The sequence below is a fragment of the Ammospiza caudacuta genome, chromosome 3, assembly GCF_027887145.1.
Source record: "Ammospiza caudacuta isolate bAmmCau1 chromosome 3, bAmmCau1.pri, whole genome shotgun sequence".
NCBI lineage: Eukaryota > Metazoa > Chordata > Aves > Passeriformes > Passerellidae > Ammospiza > Ammospiza caudacuta.
In genome coordinates, this window is record NC_080595.1 from 35,745,548 (window position 1) to 35,771,831 (window position 26,284).

General features: G+C 36.0%; 1 protein-coding gene across 1 annotated transcript in view; it reads right to left on the bottom strand.

Annotated features, from left to right (window-relative positions):
* Nucleotides 1-672: 672 nt before the first annotated feature.
* Nucleotides 673-26,284, bottom strand: part of CEP170 (centrosomal protein 170) — a 94,591-nt gene continuing 68,979 nt past the window's right edge. Inside the window, exons 12-20 of the mRNA XM_058801261.1 lie at nucleotides 23,283-25,091; nucleotides 19,259-19,309; nucleotides 17,404-17,638; nucleotides 12,691-12,838; nucleotides 11,066-11,233; nucleotides 10,692-10,780; nucleotides 6,824-6,917; nucleotides 3,995-4,046; nucleotides 673-3,029 (exon numbers count right to left, since the gene is read on the bottom strand). Of these exons, the coding sequence (XP_058657244.1) occupies nucleotides 2,743-3,029; nucleotides 3,995-4,046; nucleotides 6,824-6,917; nucleotides 10,692-10,780; nucleotides 11,066-11,233; nucleotides 12,691-12,838; nucleotides 17,404-17,638; nucleotides 19,259-19,309; nucleotides 23,283-25,091 (2,933 nt within the window). The 3' untranslated portion in view covers nucleotides 673-2,742. The remainder of the gene's footprint in view (nucleotides 3,030-3,994; nucleotides 4,047-6,823; nucleotides 6,918-10,691; nucleotides 10,781-11,065; nucleotides 11,234-12,690; nucleotides 12,839-17,403; nucleotides 17,639-19,258; nucleotides 19,310-23,282; nucleotides 25,092-26,284) is intronic.

Below are 26,284 nucleotides of genomic sequence, written 5' to 3' on the forward strand. Positions count from 1 at the left end.
CTGTGTGCCACTAGTGGTGTATTAATGCCAGCAGGCTGGGATATAAAGGAAAAATACATAGACAGAAGCAAGATCAGAGTGGCTGATGCTGAGTCACAGCAAAGCTCAGCAGCACCAAAATGCTTAACCTGGGAAGAAATGCTTGGAGCTTTTACTAAATTCAAGGTTTTGTTCCTGCATGAAGCCAGCTAAAAAAAGGCAATTTAGTGTCTTGCAGGAAAAGCAGGCATAGTCAAACCTGGGACAGAAGAAAAAAAGGCACCAGCATGGAGCCAAATCAGCATATTCATCAAAGTTTTCCAATATGTGAAGCAGAGGGAAAAAAACAGTCTGATAACCATCTACTGCTGCAGCTGGCAGGCGCATTAAAACTCACTTTCATTCTACAAAGGGAAACAGAGCCACTGTTTGGTGACTAGCATACTGGATTATTTTCACCTCTAGCTTTGCACACAAAATCAGTTGAAGTGTGGAAAAGAACCTGAGTACAGGAAAGCAAGCCAATACTGTCAACACAGAACAAATGATGCAGTGGTGGCAATAACAGAACTTTTTCTGGAGAGAGGATATTTATGAAAAAAATGTGATTTCCTATTTCAGTAAAGGTGAGTTAGTCTGCAGAAAGATTGTGTGAACTTCCCAGCTCTCAATTACATATTCACACATTTGTAAAGTTCCAGAAACACTTTATTTAAAAATGGAGTTGTAAATGCATATAACAAAATAACATACATAATAAATGTAACAAAAATAAATAAGGAGAACATGTCCATACAAAATAATAACATAGTAATGCAAAATGCTTATTACACAACATAAAGGTAAAAACGCCTGAAATAACACAAACAGAATCTCGTATGAAGAGCCTGCACCTTTAATCCTTCCTAGCCATTTCCTACTTTCCACTTGAATCTGCAGAAAAATTATGTTCCCAAGCATTAAACAAAAGAAGGAATTATGGTGATGTTTTGGTACACTCAATTTTCAATACTTAGCTCTAGTTTCCATCTATTTTTGCCCTTCTGCACCTTCAAAAAGTTTTCCTGTAGCCTCTGTAAACTAGTCATTCAGGCTCCCAAGGTTAGCTGGAGTAGAGCATATTGAGTCATACATGAAGACTGTTTGCTTTTAATTTTTTTTAAAGAAAATATGAAATCCATTATACAACAGATTAGTGGTTTTGTTTTTACATCTCTACAAAAAAAGTTTTTGCATCTTTATTAACTGGTCCAACTTTTACTGATTTCTGAAAGCCTGTACAATTCAAAAGCGTACAGAAAGTAGGTTTTTAAAAACAAATCTCATATAGGATTATTGCTGAAATATTAAAGACCATTTCATAAAAGCTGCAAAACTGTATCTTTAACCTTAATATATAGAGACTGATGCAAACATAAGAAAATTCCAGTCTATTAGTTACATTTAACAGAAAAAACATTCCTCCAAATTACAGTGTTCTGGAAATACAAAGTAATTTACTTTAATTTTTTTCATTATTTCCAAATGTTAAGTTACTGGGACAACTGATAAGGAAAATAGGCTTATATAGGAAACTTTAAATAGACTTGCTTTTCAGTGGTATAAGCAAAATGTCCATGTTAGCAGTCGTCATCCAGAATCCTTTTAAATATGTAAGACAGGGACAGCTTTACTAGCAAGACTACAGGAAAATATACAGAAGCAAATAAAATCATTTGCTTGGGAGTGCATCTATCGATCAAACAAATCATGACAACTCTACTTCCAAGTTCCCTAAAGAAAATTTTACATCTCATGATCATTCCAAATAAAGAGTAATTTCTTCTGTAAGCTTAATTTGCATTTGGATTGTGAGAGCCCATTTGCCTCAATATGCTTTAATATGTTCCACACTACTATATGTTCAAATTTATTTCCTAGTTAGTTTCAACAAAGATTTGGACAGAAATGAGATATGAAATACTTCTACTTTCATTAACATCAAAAAGACTTTTGAGGAAGATCAAAAAGTGCCAAATAGTTTATTCAGAAAGTGGATTAAAACACTGTAATGATAATACAAGGACAGTATTATCAGTTTGCTATTTACACCAAAACACTGCTTGCTGTTCAACGATATCGATATGTTCACCTACCACTCCCAGCAAATCTTAGTGCAAACATAATATGTGATCTTATTTGTAAACCCCAAGACAATTTACGCAGCAACAAGGTTACATAAACCACAGAACTGTTTGAGATTTTCCAGTACATGAGAATGAATGCTATCTGAAATCTGTCTTACTTTTGCAGTAATGTGTCATTGTAGTCCAAGATAATGTTTCCTATATAAATCATCTAATTCAGAATCAAACATAACTGTTCAACAGTTCTGTACAAGCTTTAGAGGAGGAAGTCTGTTCATCAGAGCAGCTTGGCAAAGAGATTGGGGTTTTCAGTAAATGTTAGACTGCTTGCATGGCTTTTAAAAAGAAATAAATCTATTAAGGGAAAACTGCTGATATAATAATTCTTTTGCAAAGCACACAACCACAAAGGGCAAACCTGCCACAATCTGCTTTCCTACACTGGTATCTATGCATATCTTTATGATTTGAAAAGTATTTGTGTGACAATCAAAGCATCACAATTAAAGAAAACTGGTTTAATAAAACAACTGCTGTTTGACCAAGCCTTTTTTTTAATTATAAAAACAAACATTATAAGTTTTCCTTGATTTCTAAACATTCCACATGAAAGGCTTTTGTATCAAACACTGAGATGTCACTCACGCAGGGTGGCATCTTCTTCTTCCCCATCTGGGTTAAACCTATTGAAATGTATGCTGAAATCTGCCTCGGATTCAGCATTTTCCAATTCGGCTGCCGCAGGGCCGGTGGCGGGACGAGCAGCCCGGGCCTCGGGCTGGCAGTTGGGCTGCGCTGCCGGCCGGGGGCCTTGGCAAACAGGGCTGGACTTGGGCTTCGGCTGAGCTGCCAGGATGGGGCTGGCGAATCCCAAGTTGCTCAGAGCATCCAGGGTACCATCAGGGTCAATCATGGCATTAATTGCTAAGCAGTCATGAAGAGATGAGAAGGATAGGGAAAAAGCCATAAAAAATACAATTTTCTGTTACTATAAAAATATGGAAATCCTTATCTCACACTTTTATTTTTATGATGACAGATGTGAGTTTTTATGTGTGCTGCCCATGATAAAGAAATGGTGTATCCAACACAGATGTCAACTGATACATGTATTCAAAATCAGTTACATGTATTAAAACTTTAGATGAAATAAAACTGCACAAACTAAACATGAACTGATCTGTGGACAAGAAACAGAGATGATAAACCATCTATGATTAGGTTATAGAGACAGAAGGATGGTTTTAATTTAAGTGGCTTTTTCCCCTGATGTTATCATTATATTATGCTTTGTTCCACCCCACTCCCAGAAAAAAAACATTGTTGCTGATTCCATGATTGAATGAAATTTGTATAAAAGAGCAGTCATTTATCCACACAGTGAGGGCAAACTGAAGTACCCAGAACCATTTCATTTTATTATACTATTAACATATGTGTAACATTTAACAGAACTTCTCTTTTTTATTTCCAGATATGTACTAACATTTATCACTGATTTGTCTCTAAAGGTGGTTAATGACTACTCTTGAAAAATTCTTTTTAAAAACATGATTTTATCTCAGATTAAATCTGAATACTAAAAATAAAAAATATAGGAAATTTACAGCTAACAAAATGATGATAAGCATGGACCACTAATCCTATATAAAAAGATATGATCACTCTTCTGCTTTAAAAAAAAAAGCCATGTTTGTTTATCAAATGTATCAGCAATTATAGTGTAACTGATAGCAGTTATAGTATAACTGTACATAACTGATATTGTATTAAATATATTTTAATAAATCACAGTAACTTTGTTTCATGTTATATATATACAGATATGGATGTCTATTAAAAATTGAAGCAAGCAACCACAGAAGAGAAAAGTGAAAAAAGATTTGTACCTTGCAGCTGCTTCTCAACTCGTTTCAGCTCCTGTAAGATTGACGATATTTCCTAGAAAAGAAACAACCATGTTTCATTATCATAGAAGAGACTGGAAGAGACCCTTAAGCTTTTAAGTCCAGCTGTTAACCCAGAACTGCCACTGTAGCACTTATTCCACTAAGCCATCACCCAGTGCCAGATCCAGGTGCCTCCTAAACACCTCCAGGGATGGTGACTCCACCACCCCCTGGGCAATCTGTTCCTGACCTGACCTCTTTAACAGTGAAAAATATTTTTCTAATATCCTATCCTATCTATCCTATCTTCTCTCTCCCAGCTTGAGGCCATGATGGAAAAATAAAGGAAATTTTCAGAATGGAAAAATAGATTTAAACTACCTCTCAGGAGTGAACAGTCCCACTCCCAAACATGTCCAATTGCATTATGCTACTTGGATTGTCCCTCCTGGCATCAGGAACATCTGTGCTGGTGGGTGGCAGTGCTGGAGGCTGGAGAGCCAGATCCCAGTGGGAAAGCCAGAGCCCTCTGCACTGACTGCCTGCTCCCATCCCCAGGGCCTCATTCTGACCCTTGCCCATCTGCCTGTGCCCTCTGCTCAAGCACAGACACCACAGCTCTGCAGCGATCAGGCAAAGTAACAGCAGACCTTGAAAGGGAAGTTCCAGGATAAACTCAGTACTAAATGGAACAGAGTCATTTATGAGGGTGTAGAGAAGTGAGTCAGACAGTGAGATGACTGCATCAGGGTTCTGTCCCCATGAGACCTTGTACAGCACCCCAGTGCTGGGGCCACAGCTCTCTGCCTTACAGATTTTTCTCCACTGTGCTGCACTGCTTGCTAACACAGTCACAGCCACAGCAATGCACTTCGAAACGCAGCAACCATTAAATGTTACCACATCTAATGCTGTAGGATCACAGAGTAACCTGAGCTGGAAAGGACCCACAAGGATCATTGAGTCCAGCTCCTGGCCCTGCACAGGACAGCCCAAGAATCACTCCAAGAATCAAGCCAAGAGCCTGAGAGCATTTTCCAAGGGTTCTTGAACTCTGGCACTCTTGGTGCTATGACCATTTCCTGAGTAATCTCCCTGGCTATAGAATTAGCATATTTATATTAGTATAAATATGTAAATCCTACAATTGAAGAATCCTACATGGAAGAATAGTTAACCAAGTTGCTGAGAAGAGCTGTCAGTGGTATTCTAAAGCTGTGAATTTTCAAAAGCACTGATTTCAGAAAACCATTAATCCATTTCAGAAAGCTGTTCTGTACTAAGTAGTGTGATTTTCACGGAAGGCAAAGAGATTGATTATCTTTACAAAGTCATTATCTTTAAGCAGATTGCACATCTGAGCTGGACATAAATGCTCCAAGGACAAAACAAACATCACTTGCAACTGTCCTTTCTTAACTTTTAATGTTCTATGGTAAAAGAAGGCACTGCATTTGAACAACAAATTGCTCTGAAAACTAAGCAGAAACTTGAAAATCAGTGCCTATACAAAAAACCCCTGAATAACCCTTAAACTTTCAAGTAGTGTGAGATGCTTTAATAGATTGAAAAAAAATCAGTAAAATGGTGAACTTAGGAATAAATGTACAACTAACCTTTTTCTTTTTTTAAGAATACCTTGACCCTCCACAGGGCATTTCGAATATAAAACACTAAATTTGGATCTTATTTGGAGTTACATTATTATTATAATATAACTCCTTATATTATAATATTTCAAAAATTAGAAAATTCCATGAGGAACCTGATTAAAGTTTTGAAAAACCTAACAAAAACTATCAGCAAATCTACTAAATTATATTACTGAGTTACTAATTGTTGCTCTTGATAAATACACCATTCTTCAGAAATTACAGGCCAAGTCCTTTCCAGGAAAAATCAGTGTGGAGGAGTTTACTAACTGATGATGAGCTAACAGAGAAGTTCTAGCCTGTTCAATGTCAGAGGAAATGTATTCACATTTGTGCAGTTTTCTCTCCCACAGAAAACCCTGCCTCTGTAAACAGGTATTTTTAACAGCAGACTCTGCAGATGGATAATGAAGCTGGGCTCTGCCTGCTGTCTCATGCAAGGATGTTTCTCAAACCCTATGCTCGTGTTTAGAAGCAGAAGAGAAGGGTACTGAGACACAACGTGTGGTCTGTCCCCTCACAGTCTGGTCTTGAAATGGCCTGAATTAGCCTATAAACCATAGCTGATTGCTGTAATTAGGCTATTACATAAAACAGCTGGAGTGCTAGTGGGCAACCTATGGTTACCACTTCCAGACAAAGCCAACAGGATTGTTTTTCACTGAAAAATCCTTTTATTGCAATGTGTCTATGGATTATTTTCATCACATGCATTAAAACACAACAATTTCTCTAAATATTAATAACCAGTATTACTACTGTTAAGTATTACATATTAAGCATTAATGATTAGTAGGTAAACTAGGTTTAAGACTGTAAACCAAGTTCATTCAAAAGCAATCTAACATTAAAACTAATGGTTGTTACCTTTTGTTAAGCAAACATACTGATGGTCTATGGATAGTTTGAATCCCTTTAACTGCATTCTTAATCTGAAAATTTCCCTTGAACAATTACTTGTTTCTTAATGAGACAGTAAGAAAGTAATTACTTACTAAGACAGTAAGTCTTAGTAATTACTGAAGATTAGGTTTATTCTTGAAACATACTTAGTGTCTAAATAAGGTTTTTTAAAGATTTTTGCCCTTATGTCACTGAAAACACCAAATTCCTCTACTGATTACTTAGCCATGAGATAAGCAACATAATCAGTCCCAGAAAAGGTAACTATTCATACCATGCTTGATGTTTTCACAATAGGAACTTCACTTTCAGCTCGTAACTTGTTTTCAATTTCTTCCCAATTTCTGTCCTTGTCCTTAAATAATATTCTAGAAGAAAGAAATCCAATAGTATGTTTAAAATAGAAAAGAAAACCCACAAAATAATCTGAAAGATTAAATAACATGATAAGGAGTACTAAATGAAAAGAAAATATCAAAACCTGAAACCTGACAGAATCTAACCATACAGTTTAAATTTTCAGGGAAGCATACTAATTTCATGATTTTCAGCAAAATCATTATTATTGAAACTAAAATGGCAGTTCTGTAGCTAAATATTTGCTTATGGTACATATACAGATACAGCTAGTTCTTTCCTCTAGCACTGACATTTTTTTTGAAAGCCAACTATTTTACTGTAGTGAGAAAATCCCCCATTAATACTGCATTTTACAATAACAGCAAAATATAAGATAAAGGAATTCAATTTTTACCTTTGTATTTTATATGAATAAAAATTAAAATGCTTTAGGAAATTTAAAAAATGCATTTTCTCAAAAATATTTTCATTAAAAAGTCTCAATATGTATGTACATTTTATATATATATGTGTGTGTGTGCGTGCGTGCGTGTGTTTGTTCTAATAGTATGAGTATCACTTGTATGAATATCACTACATGTTTAAAGTCCCTTGTTATTGTAAAAACCCAAAGCCCAGTGGGAGATGCTCATCTTTTATGTTTTGCTTCCCTGCTTGATAAAATTTTTGTTTTTATTGTCATATAATAAACAGAAATTAAACTTTCTCCATTGGTGCAATTGGAAAAGAAAAGGAAAAAAAAGCAATGTGCAGATATTTAAGGTCTGTGAAGTAACACCATGATGACACAGAATCCACTTCTTCTCTAATAGGTATTTAAAAGTTAAAAAGTTCAAAAATAGCTGCAGTAAAACTGCTAAACAAACCAAGCACACAATTCCAAATAATGGTCAAAGAGCAGTATATTTAAAAGAAGCTATTATTGTAGCTAGGTCTCTGAGGAAATAATTTTTAAGTTGGAAGTTCACGGTACAGTGCATGTCTTTATGCATGTCATAAAGACTAAGAATTTGTAAGAAAGCTGTGAGCCTTAGTACTGCATTTCTGATCACCTTCCTTCAGTTCTGCATACCCTATGGGGAATTTCATTCTCCATTATTATCCTGTCAGGATTATCTAATTTTGCAAAATATGTACCCTGCCTTATTTTATCAGTATACAGATGTTGGTGACAGACAACTCATCCAGAAGTAGCTTAAACCCTTCTATCTTTGAGGTCTTCACTCACTGCTGCTTTGGAATGTATTTATGTCAGAGGTTTCACTGTGAGGAAGTGCTACTTCGATGACAAAAAGTCATGGGATGGAGGCAAGTGTCACCTTCTGCCAGACTTGGGTTTATTCACGTACAAAGCATACAAGGAGTAAACATTAATACACACTTTTTCTTGGAGAAGGAATAAATAAATAAACTAAAAGGAATCAGAAGTGCAGTGAAGAAAGCAGGAAACATGTTAAGGGCATAACCAGGGTCATCATCTTTTGAAAAAGTTCATCATCAGAGGTCTGGCAAATTTTTCATGTTTTGGCAGGGAGTGAAAAAACTTGCAAAGCCATACAGCCTGGATACCAAAGATTTCAGATACAATGGAAAATTTAGTACATGCTTTTCATTGAGGAGTTCAAATACACATTTTAAAAAAAGAAGAAAATAAAGCAGAGACAATGAAGTCCTTTACAGGATCATAATTTTTAAAAAAGCAACTTCTGGAAATATTTATTCAGTATACAGACAATCTTATGCAGCTATACTTTCTCTAATATAATAGCATTTATATCACCTGGAAATCAGCAAGAACATAGAAAATAAGGCTTTATTTAGCAGTAAAGAGCACTAGCAAAAAAAAAACAACAACTATTGTGATATTGTGTGATATTTTTATTTACCTTCTTGCCATGTTCTGTTAAAATAATTCTATCCTGATGTATGTGATTAGTGCCTTTGCTTCTCTATGTGGTGTTTTTAGAGCTAATGTTCTTCTCTTCTAAAATTTGAAAGGTTCTCATTTCATTATTGGTCACTTTATTAAAAAAGAATGGAACAAAATGAAAGTGTTAATTAGAAATTTTGAAACTTTTATTATGTAAACTATAAAGTGGACAGCCAATTTGTTTTTAATATAAACTCAGGACGCTGATTTCCTTTTTTACTTTATCTTTTTGAACACTTCATTTAGCTATTTTAAACTTCCTGGGGGATCATCATCTCTGTCTTCTTTGCCATTCCCCTTTCTAACCATATTTTTCAAGTTAAAATAATATATTTATAAATGCCAATTGCCGCCTTCTCTTGCTTTTCCCTGCTTTCTGAGGCAAACCTTACTTGATTGTGCTCAATCCCCATTTTTCTTTCAGCACACTTTGCAAGATGCCCAGCAAAAAGGCTTATTAATGGAAGTTTACTGCATTTTTATAGAAAAAAAAAATCCCCTTTCTTTAAGTATGCATAAAATATTTGTAGGTATGCTTGTATTTATATCATACATGAGCACATTATTATTGCATTTATTAGTAGCTGACTTGCTTTTTAAGATCAGAAAATTAATCAGAAATGTGTAAGATCTCAATTTAACATTAACTGTTAATCACCAGTAAAAACAACACACAAAATTCCTTAGAATAGGATAATTAAAATGAGTTACAGGCTTTTAAATAATTGATTCTTCACTTGGTGATACTTTTCCTACTAGAAATAGCAGGACTAGAAATGGCAGTTAACCTACAGTTTTAACTAATTTATATAGATTATTATTTTTCTTTTTGATTTCTATGGCCAAATCTTTTCTGGTAATCCCATGAGAATAGAATCTTCAGATATATTAGTATTTTGCTACTTTCACTGGTTACATCACCCTATTCTGACATACATTTTTGTTGTTTCATCTGTCACTCATCTAATATTCCAATATCTGACACTTCCTAAAGAAACCAATCAATTACAGACCTAATACTTTCTCACATTCAGAAAATTATGCATTAAGCCAAAGACTTCTTATTTTTAAGTTATTAATGGCACAACGACATAAAGAAGATAAGAAATATACAACCCTGAACTTTGTATTAAGAATTTACTTTTATTCTTGTCAACCAAAGTGGTCACAACTGGTTTTACACTCACATATTCAAGTTAAATGGAACAAGTAGAGCAATATATTACTATTATTGACAAGTCTACACTTCTTCTAAACTACTATGACATCTTATGAAGGAATCTATTGAAGCAGGAATTTTCAATTGAAAATGAGAGGTGGCTACATCTGTTGTTTTACAAATCAACAGGGATCACGTTGTCTCCAGAGCAAGCTGTTTTTCAGAAGGATTTACTGAAACAGCTCTCCTCTGTCCAATTAGATTTCTCTTCCTAAAATGCAAAATCCCTACAACAACGTGGCAAATCTATAGGGCCCAATGTTAAAGTTCAGCAACATTTTAACCTTATCTTTTAAGGAAGGGAGTTTTACAAGACTTGCACAGAGGCTGGGTAGATTTTATACAGTATTGCATACGTTGGAAGAGCTCCTCTGCTGGATGCTGTTCTGTCCATGTAAACTTTCCTGATATTTCTCTTCACATAAAGTGAAATAAACAGAAGGAATAATGGAAAAAGTATTCATTCCAAATCCTTCTGAATGCTAAAAATGCCATAGGTAACAGTGCTTTTTTAAAACATAAGCTTCTACTATGTACATTTCCTCTGTGATTATTATATATATTTTTTTTACCACTGGGAATGTTGATGGGAACAGACATTTTCAGCAATAACAGCATTTTTTAACAACCCACCTGATTTTGCCAGCTGTTTTGTCTATGGATTGTCTTATCTTGCGAGAAAACTGGAAGACTGAGGACAACAGCAAACTGTCCCCCATAACCTGCAATAAGTTTTTAATAAAAAAGGATATTATTAGTTCAATAGTAACAACTCCACATATTTTGGTATCTTTAATTATAAAAAAATCTTGCTTATGTTTTAGATAGCATCATATACAATGATATTTGAACATTTTGCCGATAAAATAATACGTATTTTTTTCAAATATTAATGCCACCTGCTAGAGGTAGGAAAGGCAGGATAATGTCTAGAATATTAAGTGGGGACATAATTGCAAAAGCTTAAAATTGACACATTCTTAGAGAGAATCCTGTGGTGTGCTCACTTCATCTCTGCTCCAAGTCCTTCTGCGGGTAATTGTTGGGGGATCGAGGGCCTCTGTCAGCTGAGGTCTGGCATCACTAGGCCGACCATTCCCTTCCGGGGGTTTCGCATGCACTATTGGAGGGATTTTTCTAAAATTGAGACTTTCATCAAATACTCGGTCCACCAACTGCGGGATAAAAGAAAAACGAAGTTCATGAAATCTACTGGACACATCCAAAAATCAGATTACTGGGGTTTTTTCTCCCGAAACAGTTTCTAAGATGTCTATCAAATAATAATCATTCTGCTGTCTTCTATAGTATAAAATGATGCATCTCTTATGTAAAAACATCTTGTAGAAATGAACAAGATTTGGGGTTTTTTTTTAAATGCTAGACATACATGGCAAATTTAGGCTACCCCACTGAAATTTTGCTTATGGGCAGGTAACATAATAGCTACCTATAAACTGGTACTGAATAATTTATTTCTTTGATTAATGGAACATATCTGTGGAATTGAGAAGAGTACTCCAAGATTTAGGGTTTTTTGCCAAATAAGTCATAGTGTTACAGAAAGACTTACACTACCTAAAGGAGATACTGCCACCTGCAGTATGTACACAATGCATTGTATATTCTGAAGAAGAAAATAATTATTTCATGATAAAAAAATTTGGAGTGATCTAATTGGATCTGAGAAAAAGAGCATTTTACTTCTTTAAAGTTTAACCACAATCTATGAGACTTAAACCCAAAATCTATGTGAGTGCATTTATAATTTTTCTGAGTACCCAGCTCACAGATTTCTTATTGCTGTTTATATCTTTTTTTCCACAGAAAGAGACAGAATTAAACTAACCACAGTAAACTAGTGTATTAACCAAAATTTATGCACACAAAAATGAATAAAACACATTTTGAAAGGAATACTATGAAAAAAAAATGCATTAAACATTTACAACACATTATTATGGTGAACTGTAACATGGTAGAAAGTGATGACTTAAATTCAGATTAACACGTTTACCAGCATTAGACCTGTGATGATTACTAGAAAACGTTAGTCAATATATTCATAGAACAGCACACCAGAGGTAGGCAAAGAAAATAAGAATTATTAGAAGCATAAAGCAAACTTATTTAAAGGCAGTTTTTGACAATGTTATCAAGAAAGAAAGTCTAAAGTTAACTGATGGTACCTAAGTATTTCAATGTTCAGAAGATGAAAGTTTTATGTCACCTGTGAAAAGAGGGACTTTTTAATTTTTAATAGCTAAACAAAGAATTAAATGTATACATTTATATATAGTTGTGCATACACACTAGTGTCTTTAAATGCACTTAGATACCGTCCAACAGTATCTAAGGCTACAGACAAGCAAAAAACAAATAACTACCTTGTCCTATGTTTCGTGGAAAAAAAGAGACAGACAGATAGTATGCATCCTTTTGACAGGCTATGTTCACAAAATAACTCCTGGGTTGTTTGTTGAAATGTAAAGGAACTTCAAATGAAAAAAAAAAAGTTGAGATCATGCATACGGGTTGAGTGGAGGAACTAAAAAGGCTATGCAAAATGCTAAAAGCAAAAGAAATAAAGAAAAGGAAGAACCTTATGCATTTCTCCATGAAGATCTCCTACCTCTTCTCTAGTGTCTATGGCAGAGCCAGGGGTGGTGGCAGCAGTGCTTACTGTGGTACTGGGGGCAGTGCCTGATGAAGTCACTGAATCTATCTCTCCTGCTACATCGTTGATTTCCCGTGCGATGAGAGCCAGATCTTGACTGATCCTAGTAATAAAGAGAGTGTTACATTCACCCCTACAAACACTTTTGGGCCAGTAGAGCCCCATCTGCAGCCTTTGAGGTTGTAAGTTCAAGTTCCTGATGACAATGCTATGAAAAGCTGCATGCCTTTTAAACAGAAAGCTTACTTGTAGAGCCATAAAAGCAAATTTTGACTGAAGCTTTTAACAGCGTGCCTTTCTAGAGGAAGAAGGTGAAAGGTGATCTCAAAAGACAGAGTATCCTTGTTTTCTTCCTAGGATTCAGACAGATACATGCAATGTGCAGTATATCCAACACAGAGGATGCACAAGAAATATGCTGAAAATACTGCACAGATGAGCTGTATAACATGGCAGTAAATCTGAAATGCTCAGAAATCATTTAATTTGTACCTTAGTTTGCCTACTTGAAAAAAAAAGTTTTCAGGACTTCTGAACTTCTAGCAGTTCCTCACCTCACTCAGATCAAGCTGCTTATGGGTCTGAAATTCCAGACCAATACCCTAAATCCCCAAATGTAATCAAGAAATATTTTCAGTGGCAAAAATACAACATACCTTTAAAACCTGGGTATGATAGCATTACAAAAATACAGCTGAATTCTCAGCCAAAGAGTTCTTTTCTTTGCTTCTGATTCAGCACTTCAAAAAACCAGCTTTGCTCTGGCTTGCTCTGCTTGCGCTACACCTCCCCAGAACACCCCAAAAGGAGGGAACAAGACAAAAAACCCCACAAAGCAAAAGCTAAAAGCCATTATGGCATCCTGAATCTCCAGCTTGGATCACGGATTTGAGAAGAGCAGACTGCTAAGTGATCCCCTTTCACACTTCTGCCTGACAGCACCGAAGGCACAGAGGGTGACAGTGCCACTTCTCCGCCACCGAGGACTCGGTGACACTAACAGCGCCCGCTGCTCAAGTGGAAGGAGGTGCACAGCCACGTGACAGTGACACACCCTGGGCTCCACACAGGTTGACTGCTCAAGGTGAGCTTCCTTCTGCTCTTAATTTTCACTTTGTCTTCAAGTCAAAAACAATGGATACCACTGCCCTACAGATAGCTTAAGATAAAGTGAACAGAATTTCAACTAGAAAGGCAAACATAACTAGAGAAATTTCCAGCCAAATTCCAACACTGGATTTTGTGGCTAATCATCAGCAATCCACAATAAAGTATATTATATAATAAAATATATTATACACGTATAATTGGAAGAAGGCTGTAGACAAATACATGGCAATTTACACATGCCATTCAAAGTCAAAAATTCTTAGTAGTACACACCCTAAAAGAGCTACTTCTTTAGTGTCATACAATCATCTAACTTTTTCCTTAAATAGAAAAGTTGCTACTATTCACATTTGATTTTCTGGGACAAATTCTGGTATTTAATGTGTAGTTGTGAAGAAAATAAAACCAGGATACTTCAATTATCAGCAAATTTTTCAGAAGAGAAACGTCATTAAACACCATAATCAAAAGTAGCATCTATTACTGAAGACTTAACTCTTCAAAGAAATCAGCAATGTTTCAGCATGACACAACCACTTCATTTGAGTTCTTAGCAAGAAATCAAAATTGCATGAAGTGTCAGATCCCTATATAAAAATTAACTCAAATGAATCCCAGAAGTATCAGGACAAACAACTCTAACATTGATGGCAAAAACCAGATAATTATCACAGTCAAATATCAGTCATGTGAACAAAATCTGTAATAATTTTCCATGTGAAAGTAAGCTATAGTCCAGTACTCAATTACATTCCTGTATAGAAACAATATAGAGCAGTAAACGAGAAGCACTGTGAAAAAGAAGATTAGAAACCAGCTGTGAGCTGAGCCTGACTTATGAAGTTTTCAAGTAATTCTATGTTAACTTTCAGAAGCATACATTTTTGCTTAAGTACAAGTATATTTTGTGTAATCAGGGACAAGAGACTGAGGCTCTAGGTGCACACTATTTACTCTACTACAACTGTAGGCTGCCTTGCAGATCTCTACTGCTTCCTGCATCAGACCTAGCAGACATACAAGGCAAATCAATTCACAGAGGCAGAACTAATAAACCTCAAATTCCCTAAATCCCTCAACCCACTCCAGGAAATACTGCTTTAGATTCACTTGGTGAGCAGACTCAGGCAGCTACACAGCTACAAAGGGAACAGACTCAGCTTCCAGCACATAGGATAAGGTGAGAACACATGGCTTGGGATGGAGAGAGCATGACCACCTTTCCAAGCCTGGAACTCTAGTTCTTATTTACCTGCAGTGAAAGAATACCCAGTGTTAGAAAAAAATACGGAGAAGGAAATAGGAATACTTCTAAGATATCTGTAATAGTGATAAACTGCTGGATTACTAAAAACATTTTTATGCTTAGTCTGCTATGTTACACTTCCTATACTGAGTCAGTGGATTTTGTAACAATACTTTAACATCCTTCAATAAAATTTTTGTGAAGCTCCCATTATTCCGAGGGTGTAAATTCCCTCCATGTCAAAGTGCTTTAAATCAAGTTTAGTTATTCCAGGAAGTTTCTCTAAATACCTCTTTCAGATTTTCAGTTTTATTAACATCTGTAAATCCTGAAGTCTGTGAAAAGTGCATACTGTGGCAGTCATGGAGTCATTAAAACACAGTATGATGGTAACACAGATGCAATTAAATGTTTGCTATACGGTTTCTACACTATTTTCTGCTACACATGTATTTTATGAAAGGCTTATCCTTACAATCTAATCAGTTATTCAACAACAACAAAAATAAATCAACTAATTTTAATGAGAGCATATAGCCATCTTAATTATTTTAAAACTCTGAGTAGAGTTGAAGGGACCTTGAACATAGGGGCTGGACTGATGGCTGGGAGGGAAAAAAAAAACAGGGTAGGCAATAATAGAGCCTATGGTTAGCAAGGGAATAGGAGCAGAGACAAAAAGTTTTTTATAGAGGACAGAAGCTAAAATTAAAGCCAAGGGAGCAAAAATGTGAATCACTACAAAGATATGGAGACACAGAAAGGATGAACTAGTGACCTACAGCAAATGCACTCAGCAGAGGCTAAAACTGGTATTGGAAGCAGTGACAACAGATGAGAGTAACCTGGAATTTCTCAGATGCTAAATGCTACTTTTCTTCACCTTAAATAAGCTCATTTAATGCAGGTTGTGTAAAATCTCAACATAAACCTAAAAATTTAGAAGTACTGATTTGAGCCTCTCAGGAATTCAACTGAAAATAAAGCTGAAGACATAGGATAAGTACACAGCCTTTAAAACAAATTTTAAAGCCAATACATAAATGTAGGAAAGAGTAAGAATCCCAAGGTAAGAGAAAAACCTGCAAACCTAACCATCAAATGAATTTAGACTGAATCATCGATTATGTCCAGGTTCAATCTCTCTTAGATGGGCAAAACATATCAAAAAGTTTCACTGAAGTAGAGCTTCAGCAGTACTGGTTATCAGGAGGAACTAATATGCTATGGCTATCAATTATTTTTCCCATATACACACAGTACACAGTCCTCCCTATAGCCATCTCTAACTTTACACTTCTGAAAAGAAAGAGATTTTCTAGGAAGATTATTTTGAAAATGTTTATTTCATTATTTGTCCAGATACTATGAGACTCCCTTAGGCATATTCTGTGTGTCTCTCAGGTCACTACATCTTCCCTTTGTACAGATCACAACAGAAAAACAAATGTTGAAAAATATTACCAAAATCAGGAAACAAAAAATAATTAATCACACTAAGCAAAACACTTCCACAGTATTAAGAAAATACTCTACACTATTAAAACTAATCTTAAAAGGAAAACATATTTCTTGTTTAGGCTTCCAAATTAAGTTCTGTGAAAATCTTTGGAACCTGAACACTGACATCTAAGTGTCAAATAAAATTTACATGCTTGTGCAAGCTCTCTGAAGTTTTCACTGCTGGGTGTTGCATGATATGGCAAAAATTGGTTACCAGAATGTGCAACTAACTTTGCCTTGGTTCACCTGAAGCAGAGTAGTGCCAGCAATGACAGAGGTATTGAGATACTAATCTCATGGACTTGCAACAAAAGAAAAATTCCTTTTTGGTGAATACGCATGACTTAAATCAGAAAGTACCTAACATGAAATAATGTCCTGATAAATCAAAATGAAAATGAGAACATGGTCTCTCACATTCCAAAGCTTACTTTTTTCTCTCTCTGTCACCTGTGATTGATCTGAAATTTTATCTCAATATGTAAAGGTAGTACAAAATCACATACACTTCAGCCTTGGGAAACCAAGTACCTCTGCAAGTCCCAATACTGCAACTGAAAGTTCATCTTCTGGGATTTGGCTATCATAAATCAGAAGTTACTATCAATTTCCGCTAAAAAGAGATGCGCTGGTGATGTGAGTGTTCTGCCTGCCAGACACTTCTCTCGTAAGAAGAATTTTAAGTAACCCATTCAGTGAGTGAAGGAAAGCAGTAAGGAGTGACAGAGCGAATCCATCAGCTCCCTTTGTCCTCTATGTGCACCTGGGTACAAACTCTGCTATTCTGGGAGCACTCCTTTCAAACCAACCTTGCAATCTCTTCCCGGTGGGCAGTCCAGTCACGAATGTAGTCTTCCTGCTCCTTTATCCTGTGCTTGAAGGTGTTGCTGCTTTGAGCTGCTGTCCCAGCGCTCTGCAGGCGCGCGGTTTTCAGGGCTGGAGAGGTACGCAGACGGGCATGTTTAGGGGAATTACGGTTTGATCCGAACTCATCTTCTGAGGTGGAAGCATAATCTGTAGGAAAGCGCCTCCATCTTGCACTTACTAAATTAGTTTAATTATTAAAAAAGAATTATTATGGCGTCTTTAATAAGAGAAAACAGCATTATTTCAGTAACATCACAAAAAATACACAGCTATTTATTATCCATCCCCAGGTACCTCACAAAAGGTTTATTTACTACATCTTTAAAAGAAAGCTATTTGTGTTAAATAAAAATATTGATTAATAAAAACATAAAACTAATGCTCTTTGTATAGTGATGAGTAAAGTAAGATGTAAAAGCCAGTGACTGTGTATGAGCTCAAACTGTATTACAAAACAAGGGCCCAATTCATTAACATTTAAGTATATAGTCAGATTGCACTTTTTCTGCAGATTTTTTCCCAAATTTCATTCAAGGTTTATGAATACACAATAAAGAAAATGAAGAGATATGAAGGAGGGATGGAGCTGGCACCAAGCCTGGAATGCATGCTTACATAAGGAAAGCATAAAATTCCTAGATGATGGGTAGGTCTTTTCCAACCTTAATGATTCTATGCTTATGTGTTTAGTACAGAAAAAGAATATATAAAATTATTATATGCAAATCTGCAGAACATCCATAAGAAAAGCAGCCTCAGAGAAAGAAGTAAATATTCTGACATGCAGCACACAAAGCATTATACAGCCATGTTGGTGAGGACAGCCTGAAGTACAGGAGAACTGGAACTAAGTAGGAGACTCTTGTCCCCTTATGAATTACTGAAATCTAGAAAATGGATCTCAGGTGTGCTGTCCTCAGACCTTTCCAGCAGGAAGAGACACCACCAAGTGTAAAGAAATCCTCATCACCACAGCCTGCTAAATTGTTGCAGGGGATTTAATACCCCAAATTTATTGACATTCATGAGGCTCTGTAAGTACTGCAGAAAATGAAGTAAGTGTGTGACCACCTATTGCTGATTGAAAAATATAGAACCAAATGATGTAAATTGGTTTTTAGTATTAAAAAATTCAAGAACTAATAATGATTTCTCCTGATACATTAAAAAATGAACATTACAAATGAAGTATACACTAATATGAATTTAAGTAACAAATAATGGAAGTAATTTTTGCATAATGCAAAGATTATGGTATGTAGAATATGACATTGGTGAATAAGCTTACATCCCTTCCCTCATACAAATAATGAAGTTTCAACTGCTGAAAACAAACATGTGCTGGTGCAATTTTTTCAGGTTTAAATATGGGTTTCAAATGATTTCTAGTTCTACTTTTTTAAAATTTTCTAACTTTATTGTAGAAAGTAACAATGCCTCTCCAATCACTTTCTGATCTCTTTTTTGGAGGCTTCAAAGTTATTTGATCTTAGGGAAATAGAACATGAGCAGAAAAAGTACATTTTCCCACCAACAGCATGCAAGCAATGTGTGACCAAAGTCCAAAGAGATTTATGAGTTGGGCCCACATTTTTTTCATCCATTTTTGTTTAAATTCTTTTTCCCAGTTCAAATTATAGTCTTTAAAATAATTATAAAATTTATGTTAAAATCTCTCAAGTGAGATACTTCAGCAACTCAGCACTGTACAATGAGCATATGTAATAATATATTTAAAAACTAAAAATTGAATGAGAAGTGAAATATCAGAAACAGATTTGATTTCTAGTACTCTACCACTGTAAGTTTCAACATCGGGGTCTGGGTCTGGGAGAAGCTTGGATTTCTCTGTGTACAAAATAGTGTTTTATCACGTTAATTCAATTTAAAACATTCAGATTAGAAGCATTTGCTTAAATAAAATATATTTATGAAATTAGTCTTAGGTCCTCTTTTCCACCCACACTTTTTTAGGAAAAGATTATACTTTCGATCAAAAATACTCAATTTTGTAAAGGTTTAAACATTTCAGGGATAGCAACTGAAATGAAATAATTAACAATCATTTGTAACAATACATAGTATCATAAAACCCCTATGTTTAAGACCATTAAATTTTAAGGCCTTGAAATGTTGGGGTGTTACACATGATCAATGTGTTTCTCTTTAATATGAGGACAAAGTTACTGTAGGCCTAGTGGTAAAAATCTCAAAGCTGTGAAATTCATGACAAGCATATCCAAGCATGTTTCCCAGTGAGGTAGCTATACATTTGCATATATATGCTTTTAATACTATCTTTAAATTAAGCAGGCCCAAAATATCACTGTAGTTTATGTACATTTCTGAAAGCTGTTGTGCAGTTGCTTATCTCAGACACCAAAGACTGTGAATATCAGTACCATTAACTAGAAAACCCCCCAAAACCCTGGCTAAAATAATCAGCACTAAAACCTAATTTAATGACTACCCTGTGAGAAGTATAATGTCCTGACAATCATTAAGCTGGCAAGTTTGGTGATTTGGACAACATAGTCTCACTTCAAAGATCTGAGAATAAATTTTATTGAATATATTCCTTATACTACTTAGAAGGTATTCTACTCTTATTGAGGCATTGACTTCTCAAAGTGCATCCATTTCCAAGCTCCTACTACTAAAATCTACTTAGTAAGGGCTGTTTTTTCTCAATTATCAATTTCTTGTCCCCCACAGTTACCTCAACAGCTTTGATCAACCTATCTGGCAGCTATGTGCTATGACAGCTAGGTCAGCAAGGCAGCAGAGCTGCCAAACACAGCTGGCTGCTCAAGGTCTCTCTGTTCTGACTCAATGCCCAATTTTTCAGCAGCTTCGCATGGCTGATCCTGCCGTTTGTATTCCTGATACACAGCTCCTTCTGTAACATCATCTTCAATTTCCCTCTGTTGTTGTGAAAATAGGTCTTTGGGCTCCTCTGTTTTTATTGATCACACTACTGTTGGATGAGGCAGTGCCTTCACCAGACCTTTCACTGCTTGTGCTATAAAGTTACTAATTCTGCTTCATGTGTCTTCACAGTGTTCTCAGTTATCAAGCCTCCTACCCCAGAAAAGCTCTGGTAATGACTTCAATGCTAACAGTTCTCACCCTAGATGTTGCATTTATCTGCTTGCCTTTTCAGATAAAAGTAACCAATACTTCACTGCATTAAGGATTAGAAATGATTCTACAAATTACAGACTTTCTGCTAGCTCTGACAATTTTAACCCTGTCATGTTGCAATTCATCCACGTGAAGTACAAGACAATAAAAAAAATCCAGAAACTACACCTTATTCTTGCTTTCATTTTACAGGTATATGTGTCTGGAACACTGATTTGGGAAGTGCAGAAATAACTTGCTCTTTTTGGGCTGGATTTAAGAGTCTGCCAGTGTTTACTGATCTACAATGTGGTAGTGTTAACTGACCTCTGATGAGACAACCCATGGAACATATTTAACATTTTGAGAGAGGCTAGTCCTCTGGTAACCCAATACTGGTAATAATCATTCATTTTCCAGTCTCTCTATGTCCAGGGAGAGAAGAAAATTCCTTCCTGTTACACCTTGATTAAATGTGCCTGAAGTAAACCATATCCAAACAGCTGAGGTGCTTTAGTCAAGCACTTCATTAGTACTTTCCAAAAGTGCTAACATTAATTGTTGACTTTTCTAGAAACAAAATTAAATTGAGGAATTAAAAGTGGCCTATATGTAGTTGGAGATGCATTTTTACATATACTCCTATATACACTAGAAGGTTACACCACTTTCAAAGCAATTCAAATTTTCCTAAAGAATAACCAAAATAAATCAGTAAAAAAATTATACAATAATGTTACTGATACAGACAAAATTCAGAACTCTAAATCCAAAATAGTAGTAATAATATTTTTACTTATATATTAACAAGACTTAATCGCTTTATTTGGCAATTATTTTGTTTTGAAAGTATCTGACTGCTTCATTAATTACTTTCAGATTCTGCCCTTATATTGATGGACTTCTGCACTGATATATATTAACTGATACAGTTGTATAAGACAGAAGCTATTACTACTGTAGATTTTTCTAACAACCGTCTTTTAAAATTACCTAGATTATTATGCTGGGGTACCCTTGAGAAGATGGCATCTTTTCTCTCTTGAAAACAGTATTTTATGTAAGCTACAGTAAACTTTTACTGTGGGACACGGAAAAATGAACATTTAACAAAGACAATAAAATGATAGATTAATAGAGTGAGAAGAGAAAGATACACTCACTTCCCTTAACAGAAGCAGCAAGCCACTTCAATGCAGCAACCTGGGAAATCTAGGAAGCCTGCAATACTTCACATGGACACAAAACTCAAAGTTCATACAGAGTTTTGTGAAAAACAAAAGTAGTCAATTGAAAAAAAACATCTGGGCTTTACCTTTTCAGAAATCAGCATTATTATAATGTAAACTAGAGTTCATTATTTAAATAAATATATGGAAGCCTTAACTGACACTTCCCTACTCTAGCATTGCCACCTTTCAGGCTGCATTGACAATTTAAAATTTTGATTAAAATTGAAAACATGCTGCTTTTCCAATTATATCTGACAAGGAAAGACTGAATTTTTATTTGAAGGGTCATCTCTTTTGGGTACCTTTGTAGACACCTGTCAGAGAATCACACCGAGTCAACTCTACAATTCAGCAGTGTATCTCAGCAGAAATTTCTATTAAGCCAATAAATGACACAGCAAAACTAAATACCTGGGGAATATACAATGCTAAGAATCCTGACATGGTCCACTTATGATATGCAAGCAACAGAAGGACAGCAGGAGTGTGGGAAATTAAGTATCACAGTGGCTTATATCAAGTCTGAATGGGATGTAGCAAAATTTCAGAGCACTACATCACTGGAAGCTACACAATTTTATTCTGAGACTGTGGATTAACTGCAAGTATGGTAAAGCTGCTAGCATGACAATTCTAAAAGCAAGCAGACATTTATTTTAAATACTCATTTCACAAGAAAGTTCACTTTTTTATAATTACCACATTTTATTTTTATAGCATTAATATTGCTGTTGAAAAAACCTACCAGCTTTAACACTGCCTGCACTAAGAATGCTATGTTACTTCTAACAGAATAGTAGGTTAAAATTCTGTGAGACTGTGCAGATTTTTCCTTCCAAATGTAAGACAAGGTAGAATAGTCACCACACAAAAGAAGATCAACATGATCTGGAAATCATGATGAACTCATAAATCGCCGTGATTTGGAACACAAAATGGGAAATAATCCAAGATAAGGCAAACCCTTTAAAAGACATTCCTTTATGATATTTAGTTAGGTAGTACATAGCTTTTCAATTAATTACTTGAACGTTATTATTCTTATCAAAAAATATCTGATTGCCTATTTACAAGCCTACCTTATAAATAAATATTATATCTCCTATGTACTAAATAGTGTTGCTGACCTTCTGAACTTCTACTACCATGATTTGAGCAAAGAGATCTTTTGTCTGTTTTTGCACTAAAATGAATTATTGTTGATGCATTTGACTGTCCCAATTCAGTTCTTAGCGGTTTCAAGATGAAAACATAGCCAAAGAGTTGAAGGATTACAGTTTCTTGGCTTTATGATTTTAAATGAGAAACCTCTACAATGCCATGGAAGCCTCTTACTCCAAAGAAAAAGACTGCATCAACTAAAACTCAACAGTTTCATAAGAGCGGTTTCTTAAACAATTTCTTTAAAAAATCCACATTAAAAGCATCCAGTATTGTACAAAATTATTTCAAATAATCTCACATACCTGAGGGAGAATTATGAGCTGAAGCCAAGGATTTGGATTTTGAATCCGAAAGTCGAGAAATGCTATTGGCTCGAGTTCTAGCAGAAACTTTAGCGCTGTCTCCTCCTGAGATCAGCCTTGACCCACTCCTGATGATTGCTTCTGGGGTACGCGGGGAGCCAGTGCTCCTGGTTATTGTTGCTTCAGAGTCGCTGCGTGCTGATAAAGAGCCGAGTCGATTCCTGCGAGGCTGGGCCAGTAAGTCTATCCTGGAAATGTTTCTCCTCCCTGATGGAGGTTTTGACGTAGAACTTGTAGTGGACACTTCAGAAGCGACCGAAGCCTTATCGGCGTCGGCAAGCTCGCTATCTGAGACTTCACCAAGGCGGGCTCTGCGCAACAGAGAAGTCCTTGTGGGACGAGGTCTTGGAAGAGTGGTAGATTTACTGGACTGCCCAAGTCCAACAGGAGAGGTTTTTGATTTAACTGACTTTCCTTCCATCTTGGAATGTACAAGTTCATCTGCTGAGGTGAAAGGAACTCTTCCATGTGATTTGCCAGAGTAGTTTTCCTGGTCAGATGATAGGATATCAGAAATGGCAGAATGAGGTACACTGGATGTTTGGTCATCATCTGTTAAATCTACTGATGGTTGCCTCATTCTTCCACTGGATTGCACAGTTTTGCGAGCGTCAGCTCTAGACCCACCATCTGAAGATCGACTCTTAGTTTTCTTTTCAATCTTTTCTCTAGCACTTGTAGAAGATTTTAAAACATCCTTTGAAGGAGAACCAGTGGAACACCTATCTTTATATAAGTTTGTAAAGCTCTTCCGCTTCTGTGTGGATTTTCTTTCAGTGTCACCAGTAACTAGACTGATTGTGCTGGCTGTATCGACATCTGACTCTGGTGATATGGAGTTATCTCTGTTATAACTAGGAGTGTCAGGACCTTCATCAGTTTTATTTTCTTCACGCAATTTAGCTTCAAGGAAAGCCATTACAGCTTCTGTGTCTTTTAAGATTAGTGTTGTATCTATACTGGAATCAGTGTCCATCGAATCGCTTCTGTCACGTAACCTGTTTGCAGATACTAAAGGGGCAGCAGAACCACTCTGCTTATTAATGTGAGGAATAAGTTCTATAGGTATATTTGTGCTAGGCTTATCTATAGTAAAGCTACCTTGCCTCACTAAGGGTTTTGAAGATTCCTTTTTATCTCCTGCAAGAACTTTAGGACTTTGTCCTCTAATGATTTCTTCATTTTTTCTTCTTTTTCCCTCAATCTGTGCCAATTTAATTTCTGCTTTATCTGTAACATGTCCAGGAGCATTTTCTTGATTATCCAAAGTTTTTGGTGACATATCAATCTCCTCCCTACCTTTCTCAATCTGGTTTGCAGCAGATTTCGTAGAGGATAATTTTGAAGGTGTCCAGTGTCCTTGCTCCTTTCTTTCTTGTTGTTGAATTTTTGCTAAAGCTTGTTTCACCACAGAAGTTTCTCTGCCAGTTTCAACTCTCTCTTTACTAGAAGAGCTGGGAAAAGAAAACACTTTGTCTCCAGTAGCTTTGGGTGAAAGACCATTCATTGTTCTGCTTGACTTAGCATCTGAGGCACGAGCTGGAGTTTCTTTCTCTTGAAGTTCAGTGTCTTGCTTTTCACCTATTTCTGACCTCTGATGAGATACAGTTTTTGGTTTTAAATTTTCATTTACTTTCTCTTCTATGGGAAGCTGTGGAAGTGTCCTCCTCTTTCGCTCACCTTGGCTGGTCAGAGAAGCCGCTGAACCAGCACTTCTTACAGAAATACCAGACTCACTGATGTCTGTGTCTAAAAATGAAAGAGAAAAAAATATTTGAGAAGACATTCAACTGCAAGGCAAATAGAAAGACTAAATGTTTAAGACTGCGTAAGGCTAATACAACATAAAACAGAACTGAAAAAGTCGTCAGTCCATCCTGCTGTTCTGTGACAAGATCAATTATATTTGGACATGTAGAAAAACATTTAATGAACTCTTTTAGCCAACTGAATCATACAAAGTTTTTATGATCTCACAGTAGGGTAAAATTGGTCAGAAATCACTGTTATATCAATCAGCACACAGTTACAACAGGAAGTGGAAAGCAAGTCTTACATTCCTAAACACCTTTAGGACCAGATTTCAAAACTACCAAAACCAGTAAGATTCTCCTTCCTCCCTACCTGCCTGTTCCACAGCTTGAGGTCTGTCTCATGGACAGACTACAGCCTCTCCCTGTGAGGCCTTGCCTCATTCAGGCAAGAATCTGCAGTGCTGGGAGACACTACTAAGCAATATTGAAAAGCCCCACTCATGAACAAACAAATTACTATGGCTGAGAAGGCAAAAATAATGTTTTTATCCCAAACAAGACACTGTAGTGTAAAAATGTATGGAAATGCATCAACAATGCTTTGTATACAAAGCATCAAAAGAATGCAGTATTAGTGGTAAAGCACTCACACTGAATTCTCAGTGTACACAGAATGAATGCTCCACCATCAGAAAAGCATGGGCATCCCATGGAGACTATTGCAAGGAATAACTGTTTTAGAAACCAAGATTTATTTTTCCACAGTGATGACAACTGTGCCCTCTTTGCCCATTTAACAAACACAGCAGTTGTGCTGTCAGAAACAACCTTTAATACTCAAAGGTGATATAAATTGCTCTATAAATTGCCCTGACTTTGAATATTTGAATAGAAAAAATTCTTTTTGCAGTTCATTTGTCTGCTGTTGCAATATAATGTGACACATTTAGTAACACACATCTGTCAAATCCCTTTCTTGCCAGAAGAGATCTATAAGCAACTGCTCTGCACACCCTGTTGAGACTTTCCTATCACAGCCTGCCACCAACATTGGTTGCTCCAGGAGTAAGAACTGGAGTATAGGGTTTCTCTCTCTGCAAGAATCCTCTAAGCAATTCAACCATCATGCTGTATGTATACCTGCTTTCTATCCATGCTCTTCAATCTATCTTTCCTCTTTGCAGTGTC